The 8,878-nt window shown below is 40.9% G+C and overlaps 1 protein-coding gene across 11 annotated transcripts; it reads right to left on the bottom strand.

Annotated features, from left to right (window-relative positions):
* Nucleotides 1-5,111: 5,111 nt before the first annotated feature.
* LOC119307579 lies at nucleotides 5,112-8,866 on the bottom strand. 11 transcript variants are annotated; one of them, XR_005149386.1, is made up of 9 exons: nucleotides 8,444-8,866; nucleotides 7,951-8,034; nucleotides 7,801-7,857; nucleotides 7,613-7,713; nucleotides 7,406-7,510; nucleotides 6,912-7,025; nucleotides 6,669-6,797; nucleotides 5,601-5,711; nucleotides 5,112-5,516 (listed from the first exon to the last, which is right to left on the bottom strand). XR_005149386.1 is itself a non-coding variant. In XM_037583659.1 (4 exons), exons 1-4 carry the CDS (start codon nucleotides 8,576-8,578, stop codon nucleotides 7,485-7,487), a joined length of 501 nt encoding a protein of 166 aa, XP_037439556.1. In that variant the 5' UTR covers nucleotides 8,579-8,866; the 3' UTR covers nucleotides 6,810-7,484. The 11 variants fall into 11 exon arrangements, 1 of the variants encoding a protein (XP_037439556.1); XR_005149385.1 differs by having other exon boundaries at nucleotides 7,406-7,713; XR_005149381.1 differs by having other exon boundaries at nucleotides 6,912-7,510.
* Between the last annotated feature and the right edge of the window lie 12 nt (nucleotides 8,867-8,878).

Genomic DNA, 8,878 nt, shown 5'->3' with positions numbered 1-8,878 from the left:
TCGGGAGTCTGCAACGATCAGCGCTATTTGGCACGCTCTCAGTCATTCGTCACGTGTCGTGCTTTGGTCGTTCCTTCCGGATTTTGTTTTTTTATTTTATTTTTTCGCACGCGTTTTTGGCTTTTTAAACGGTTTTTTTCGGGTTTTTTCGACGTTTTGGTTTTTCACCAGTCTTCCCTAGCTTTTTGACAAAAGAAAATTCAATTTTTCTTTGCGTAAAAAACGTGTTTTCTTTTTTTCTTTCTTTTGCGAGAGTCACGGTTTTGCTTCCGCGAGAGTAATGGTTTTGCTTTCGCGAGAGTTACGGCCGTGCTTCTTGAAAACGAAAAAAAACATGTTTTCTGTTTTTTTCGCGAGAGTCACGGTTTTGCTTCCGCGAGAGGCACGGTTTGTTTTCGCAAGAGTCACAGTCGTGCCTCTCAGAAACGGAAAAAAACGTGTTTTCTGTTTTTCTTTTCCTTTAGCGAGAGTCACGGTTTTGTTTTCACGAGAGGCATGGTTGTGCTTTCGCGAGAGTCACGGCCGTGCCTCTCAAAAACGGAAAAAAATGCGTTTTCTATCTTTTCTTTCGCGAGAGTCACGTTTTTTGCTTCCGCGAGAGGCACGGTTGTGCTTTCGCGAGAGTCACGGCCGTGCCTCCTCGGAAACGGAAAAAACGCGTTTTTTATTTTTTTTTTCTTTCGCGAGAGTCACGGTTTTGCTTTCGCGAGAGACACGGTTGTGATTTCGTCATAGGCATGGGCGTGCCTCTTTCGGAAAAGGGAAAATCCGTGCTCCCGGTTCGTTTTTCCATCCGGTTTTTTCGTGAAAAAAAGTTCGTCAGAACCTATCAACATGGGATCTAGTTTTGAAGATCTCGACGCGAGGAATCAAACAGCGAAAGCGGTTCGAGATTTGGACGCACGCAGGGCCGTCCATAGGCCTGTGCGAACTGTGCGACCGCACAGGGCCCCAATATTTCAGGGCCCCCTTGTTTTTGGGCCTAGTTATATTTTCCAGCAGGCTATTTCCTTTTGTTTGCATGGTTCTTGGCCTGCCCAGCCTGGTCCGATAGCCCGAGCCTCCTCTCTGAACGAAATCCCTCACGATGTGAGCCTGCTCCCGATTAATTAGGTCGTCGTTTCTTTTCCGGCATTCCCGAGGTCCCCGGCTTGATTGTTTCTGCTTGGCATCGGCGCGATCGCAAGGATTGGACGGCAGTGCCAGGCGGTAGAATTCACGCCATGAGTTCGAACAGAAATCAGCGCCGGGCTAGCAGGGGCCAACGCCGCCAAGCAAAGCAGAAAACTGCCGATGGTTGAGCGCCAAGGCTGTGGTCAAATCGATCAGGAGATTTGATTTACGCATCACAGACTAACTGTCCAGGCCCATCAGGTGCGTCCAAGCTGATTTCTCTAGGCTATTTTTTCTGTCCAAGAGTTGATGACTAATGAGTATGCTGAAACATGTGAATCCAGTTGTCCAACTAATTAACAAATTGCTATACGTTCGTTGCTCAGTGGTGGACTGTTTGGGGAAAGATAGTCGGTATGAGATATATATCTAGATATTGTTTGAAACGATATATATTTAAAGTTATATAATTTAAATAGTACAGTATGTTTTTTGTGTGTGAAGAAGTGAGTATTTTTTAGCTATAGGAATTTTTAGATTTTAGGGCAGCATTTGCATTTCGCACCGGGCCCCCTAATTTCTGGAGACGGCCCTAGACGCACGGTTTAAAAGATAAAACGCTTTGGATAAACGGATCTACGAAAAAAGGGAAAACTCCCAGGTCGCGACAAGTGGCGCACATGCAGCGCGCCACTTGTCCGCAACCTGAAAAAGTTGGAGTGATATTCACAACGAGTACTCCTTAACTAGTGATTTCGCTATGTCTCTCCCGTGCCGATTCCAAACAGGAATCGCCTACAAGCGGATTACTACGGGTCGGCGCATAAGGTGGGTCGCTCGTTGCCTTCACTTGCCTGCGTGCGGTCGCTTAGTTCGATCAGTTAAGTTCATTTTTTCTTTTTATTTCTTTTTTGTTTTCTGTTCTTATTTTCCTTTGGCCTCATTAGTTTTTTTTCATCGTTTTGGGGTTTTCTTTTTTTCTCTTCCTGATGTTTTCGGTTTTTTGAACGATTTTCTTTGGTTTTTCCTTTTGCTTCTTTATACTTTGCTATTCTTTGTTTCTTTCTCGGGTTTTCAGTTTTTTTATTTCTTCGCTTTTATTTTTGTTTCTTTGGCTTTTTAATACATCTATACTTTTTCATACACATTTACATTTTGTATAGATGTGCAACACTTTTTATACACATTTAACATTTTACAAAGCATGCTTTGAATATATTTTTCAGATACACGTTAAAACATTTTTCAAGTGATAAGAATATTTTTTGAACTATGAAAACATATTTTTACATTGCATGAACATTTTCTGAAAATGACATGAACACATTTTTGAAACATGTGAATATATTTTTTAATGTAATGTACATTCTTTTGAAATGGGTGACATTTTCTTAATTGCCGCAAACATTATTCATACAAATGATTAACATTTTTCATATACACAATTAACATTTTCTACTTTTTAGATTTACATTTATACATTTTCTGTATACATCAGAACATTTTCCTACACACGTTTAACATTTTTAAATGCACTATTAACATTTTTCTAAAAAAGTTTAAATATTTTAAATATGACTTCAGATTTAGTTACACAAATTTTTTAGCATTTTTATAAACATTTTTAAGTGTCACATAAATGTTTTTGAAATATTTGACTTTTATTAGTTGTCACAATTTTTTCACACGTATGATTAGCATTTTTAGTATAGACAATTAACACTTTCTACTTTTACATTTAAATTTATACATTTTTCTTATACATCAAAAACATTTTCCTATACAGGTTTAATAATTTTCAATTGCAAGATTAACATTTTCCGAATTTTGAATGGAAGTGTTTTTGTAATATATATATGTATATACATATGGGCTATTCTGTTACGCGTAATAGAATATTATTCTGTTACCCTACTTGAACTGATGAATTCATGCGCTATAACTGATGAAATTCGAGCGGCTGAACTGATGCTTTCTGTTGCTGTTAAAAATCGTCTTCTTTAGTTCGAATGTTTTTGCAATTATTTTTGTCGAAATGAGGCGTGTAATATATCGTTGCAAAGCTCTTTACATCCACATTACAATCTTATAATTTGTTTTTGCAAAAAATTATGATTTAAGAGCAGTTTTGGAAAAACCGTTTTTTTCAAAACCGAAAACGCGAACCGTATTTTGAACTTAATTTTCAAACGGTTTGTCAGAATTGAGCAAATGAGATGGCGTTGGAAAGCTTGTGAAAATCCGCATCTTCCATATATCTACTAGTTTTTCAAATTCTATATGATTTAAAAGTAATTTAAAAAATGGTGAAATTCTAAGCGAAATGTTTTTTCACTATTTTTTGCAAAGGGTTTGTCAAATTGACACAAATGATACGGCGTTGGAAAGCTATGAAAAATGCACAACTTTTGTGTATAGAAAGTTTTTTTCTAATTCCTTATAGTTTAAATACGAATTCAAATACAGTTAAAATTGGTTTCAAACACGGTTTTTTAAAAAGTTTGTCGAAATGGGGCAAATAATATACCGTTGGATAGCTATCGAAAATGCGAAACTTAGTCATGTTGGATGTTTTCTTTACTTTACAACCGTTTAAGAGTAATTTCGAATATGGCATGACGGATCCTGCTGTTTTCTCGTCTGGAAAACAGAGTAGTCGTACTGATATATGTGTATATTTGTACTGAGCTATTTTTGGTATAGTAATTTTGAATGGTTCCAAAAAAGTATACTTGTACTGATGTTTGCATGGGTTTGTATTAAGTGTGTTTCTACTAATTATATTTTGCTCTGTTTTATGGGTAATTTTTTTCTCGTAAGTTTTCAACAGTGTACTGTATCCTAGCCCCGAACTTGCATGGTTTTTATTGTTGAACTGAATGCTATTTTTTTGCCAATTTTTTTTGCGTGTTTCTTTTTCTTGAAGTCAAATTTTTTTTTGCAACGAATGTTCTAGATTTCTCTTGTTTTGTAACTTGAACTTTTTACCATTTTAAACTTTTACCAACTTGAATTATCATGTGTGGATGAGCACTTGAACTTTTAGAATTTAAAATTTTCTGTTTTAATTCTTATTTATTTTCTTGTCCGAACTTATGGTATCATTATCACTGAACCTGCGTGGTTTATGTAGCTGAACTAAAATTCATGTTGTCTGTGAAAACCAGGAAAATTGCATCTACTCAATGGGCCATGATGCAAGCATCGCCGCCGGCAATAGTTGGCGCACCAGAGAACCCGCACTGCTGGATTTTTGAGAGAGGACTGAGGGCAGCACATTCCATGCCTTTTTTCTGCAGCAGCTACACTTGGTTTTCCAACTCACACACACACAAAATTGATAACAAGTCGGCACACGACCTGATAACAAGAGCACACATGAGCTGACAAACAAGAGCACACCCATGATTAACATAATATAAATCCATTGCCGTTTTTTCCATTTGTTAAGTTGCTTTTTTTCCTTCGAACCTTTACTGCTATGATTTTTTTTTTGCAAATTTGTCCCCTTGAGTCAGAACTTTGGCAATTCTTAATTTTTAATTTATGGTACTTATGGTACTAGAGAGTTTGTACTTCTCAAAAAATAATCACTCGATGTTTTTTTAGTTTTAGTTTTTAATTTTCTTTCTCATCCTTATCCTTACTGTCAATGTCATCACCATCGTACTTTTATGGTTTATATAGTTGAACGGACTTACATTTTTACCATTCCTTCTTTTAAAAACTTATGTTTTCCTCTCCAAAACTTCCTACCTGGCGAAAATATTCATGAACTAACAATATTTCTTCTATGTGGAATACACAAGATCTCCTCAATGGGCCATGATGCAGGCATCACCACAGGCAATACTTGGCGCACCGGAGAACCTGTACTGTTGGGTTTGTCGAGAGAGGACTGAGGGAACACGTCCGTGTTGGGGTGGCGGATGCAAGTATTGGAGTTCAGCCTAAAATCACAAGAGAATGGATCAAAATGTAATTTTAAATCTTAACACTGACGACTATTTGATCCAGTTTCCTTTACATACAAGATTCATTCAGTCCTACACAAGTAATGCCCGACCACCTTCACTTGAAACAACCAGCAGCCACAATCTGCTGGAACTCAACTGGAGCACAAACTCCACCTCTAAAACAATCTGGTGTCCCAGTTTGTTTACCATATTCATTTACATTACATTGCAGAAAAACAATTCCATCCAGCTAGTTCAGTTCATGTCAAGCATCATCAAGCAATAGGATCACGTGTGGAAGACGATGGGCGGCTCGCGCATGCGGGCTTGAACTGCTCGCCGGCTGCCACTGATGGCTATCAATCATGCAAAATCTTGACCAAAAAATCACATTTTTCCACATGAAACCAAACTCTTGAACTTGCTCCACGACAATCTTTGAACCTCCTGCAACAACAGTATATATATCATACATTATTTCTCTCTCTTTGTTCAATCATGCACCCAAAAAATTAAAACACAACAAAATACCAGTTGTTTGGCTCCCAAACCTCCTGCATATTTTTTGAACTGATGTTCTTTCGGTCATTGTACTGTTGTTGAACAAACCACTCCGCTGCCAAGTCTGCACCCTTCAATTACCTGCATGAGTACAATTTTTTTAGAATAGTACAAGATAGTAAGATTGCAAGTTCAAATTGTCAATAAAAATATTAGGTTTTGAACTGCTCATGAACATGCATCAATAAAAAAAAATTAGAAGAGCAAATCCCGAGAGCTTAAACTTCACATTTAGAAGAAATCTAGTCTTTTACAATAGCATATATAGTAATTTTTATGCCAAGTAACTTCAAAACAGAACATGAATGAAGCTTTTGCAAGAATAGAATACTCCCTCCGTTCCTAAATACTTGTCTTTCTAGGCATTTCAATAAGTGACTATATACGGAGCAAAATGAGTGAATCTACACTCTAAAATATGTCTACATACATCCGTATGTAGTAGTCATTTGAAATGTCTACAAAGACAAATATTTAGGAACGGAGGGAGTAGAATATATGCTACTTTCCATCCAGACAAGGTTTCTCATGGGAATAACAACAAACAACTTGAGGGCACTCAGGGCAACAACAAGAACAAGCAACAAATTTGAACGAATTTGAGAGAGGAGAGATATTTAGCAGCAAGAATGTTCAGACTGCCGTTTAGACAATTATTTGGACAGCTACCAAACTTCCGTTTAGACAACTACTTGGACTGCTGAATACGCATAACTCTTTGCCTTAGTAAACTACAATTTTTTAGTACAAACTTATAACCTTTTGCATCAGTAAACTACAGACATCAACTATGTACTCTTCCCTTGGTAACAACAACTCACAATGGGCGTGGAAGCTAGAAATTACACAACTAGTACCGAATTCAGTAGCAGGAATGTTCAGACTGACGATGTTATTATTTTGTGATTGTTTGTAAGCAAGGTTTTGGGTTTAAAAGAAACAAAAATGGAAGATTTTTTTATGTCGAGGCAGCATGTCTTGCCGTAGAGCCTGCAAATGTGGGAGAGAGCGGCGGTCTCGAAGAAGGTCAGCACCAACCTCTGTTGTGGTTTCCAGCGAGTAGGATCCAACTAAAAATGGACGACCACGCATGAGGTTGCATATGGATGAACTGACGACCCATTTTTTCTCGTACTGAAGCTTCTTTTGTACTGAAGCTTCTTTGTACTGAAGCTTGTTTCCAGAAATCATATCAATGGGTTATTAAACACATGCAACAACATCAAAAGAGGAACACTAGTAATAGAGGACGCCGCTATAAAGGAACTACAGTGGACAGACCTACAATATAAATCCTCAAGCAATAATCGAGAGAGCTCACAATCTCCATGGAAGATGCCTATGAATTCACCATGGAAGGTCCTCTCACTCCCCTGCTCTATCTCCTCCCACTACCTGCACACGCACACATGGAGCAGAGAAATAGGATGAGAGGGAGATGACTGAGCCGGATATAGGACGGAGCACAGGGGTGGCCTGCACGCAGCTCTTCTTGTGCCCGGCTGTGGAGTGTGTTGTTGTACTGACAAGGCAAAGGTCCAAATATATCACCAAAATAAGCAAGCAGGCAACAAAGAGAAAAGTTATGTTTGGATATCAGGCACAACTTCTATATATGGAAAGACTAGTAAGGGTCTCAAGAATCGACTATATTATTTCAGTCAACTCGATCTTCATCAGTACTAGAATGACTGGACAAGAAGTTTAGAACCTGCATGTGTACATGTGACTAAGAATAGAACTCAAAAAGAATTTATTTGGAGTTAGAATAACACGTCGGAGATCAGGTGGACCGGCTACACCTCCTCCTCTGGACTAATTGCTCCGGCGAAGTGGAGCTGATGGAGGCGAAGTTCACGAGCGGCACCAGGATTTGGCCGCTGCAGGGAATCTATCAATGGTCAACGCATGGCAGGAGAAATTTTGTTGAACATCGATTGTCAACCAATGGCAGGAGCAGTTTCTTCCACCCATATCCATACCCTGATAGTAGGAAACCTTTTTCTTAGCTGTTCTCATTGAACGCGTGGCCGCACTCCGGGCACTCGTAGAAGATAGTCTGCCCCTCATCCGCCGACCGAAGCTGCAATTGCACGTCAAGAAGGTCGGTCGGCAGGATTCAGAACTAGAAAGAGAAAATCATAACTAAAGCTGAAGGTGAGCAAATAACCTGCTTCGTGTAATATTCGAGTTCATGATGGTTGCATTCTGGACAGGCTCGCTCTGTCTAAAGGCAGAAGAGGATATATGTGAAACGCTCAAGGTATCCATCCATCCAAAAAGTAGTAACCAGGGGGAAAAAGCAAACAATTTAGCTTACCAGGGATCTTTGCACGACTATGTCCATATTTGGCGCCGATTCAAGAACCACTAACGCTTTTATCTTTAGCTCTCTTCTAATATCCTGTCAACAACATATGTAATTCAAAATCAAGCACACGTTCCGAAAATCGAAACTTGTGTTGCCTGGTAAAGGAATCTGCCCATGCCAAGCTAGCAGGATCTAAAATCAGCAGGTGTCTTATACTAGCTAGACGGGGAGGAAGGTGGATGGAGCGCCACGACTGAGAAGGAGGTCGCGGCCGTGCCTTGGAAGACGAAAAGGGGTTCGCCCGCGCAGAAGGCAGGGGAAGAAGCAAGGCCGCAGGAGGCCCATGACAGTTCAGGGATGCAACGACTGCGGTCGTGGCTGGTGCAGTGCTCAAACATTGCTGCAAACACCTATTGTGCAGCACACATGTCACAGAACTGATTATGTAGAAGTGATTGAACGAGCCATCTAGGAGATGCAGGGCTGAATGAAAGAAATTGACCTGGGTGGCGGCGCCGCGGCACACCAATCCGTGCAGCGAGGAGAAGGGGAGACGCGAGGAAGGAGCAGCACAACGGCGGTGGGGAGCTGCGCCGGTTGGGGCAGAGTGCCTCGTCGGTGGTGGTGGGCATGCCATCGGGAAGGTGTTGGTCCGTCACCGGGAGGTGGAGACGTCGCGCCATGGCGGCTCGCGGTGGCGGGGCTGGGGCCGGTGGCGCGCGGCGGCAGGGTTTGGGACTGCGGCGTGCGGTGGCGGGGCTATGTAGGGGTGGTGGTGTAGGGATGGTGGTGTACTGGTGCGCAGGTCGTCGGGTGAGGCGGCCCACGGGAGATAGAGAGGGAGGGAGGCACGCCGCGGACGGCGAGGGAAGCACGCCGGCGGATGGAGGCGGGTCGTCGGCAGGAGGCAAGTTGGGGGCGGGGGTCGACGACGGGA

The sequence above is a fragment of the Triticum dicoccoides genome, chromosome 5B (assembly GCF_002162155.2).
Source record: "Triticum dicoccoides isolate Atlit2015 ecotype Zavitan chromosome 5B, WEW_v2.0, whole genome shotgun sequence".
Classification (NCBI taxonomy): domain Eukaryota; kingdom Viridiplantae; phylum Streptophyta; class Magnoliopsida; order Poales; family Poaceae; genus Triticum; species Triticum dicoccoides.
The sequence above is the reverse complement of the archived record's forward strand: the minus strand, read 5'-3'. Positions and strand labels throughout refer to the sequence as shown.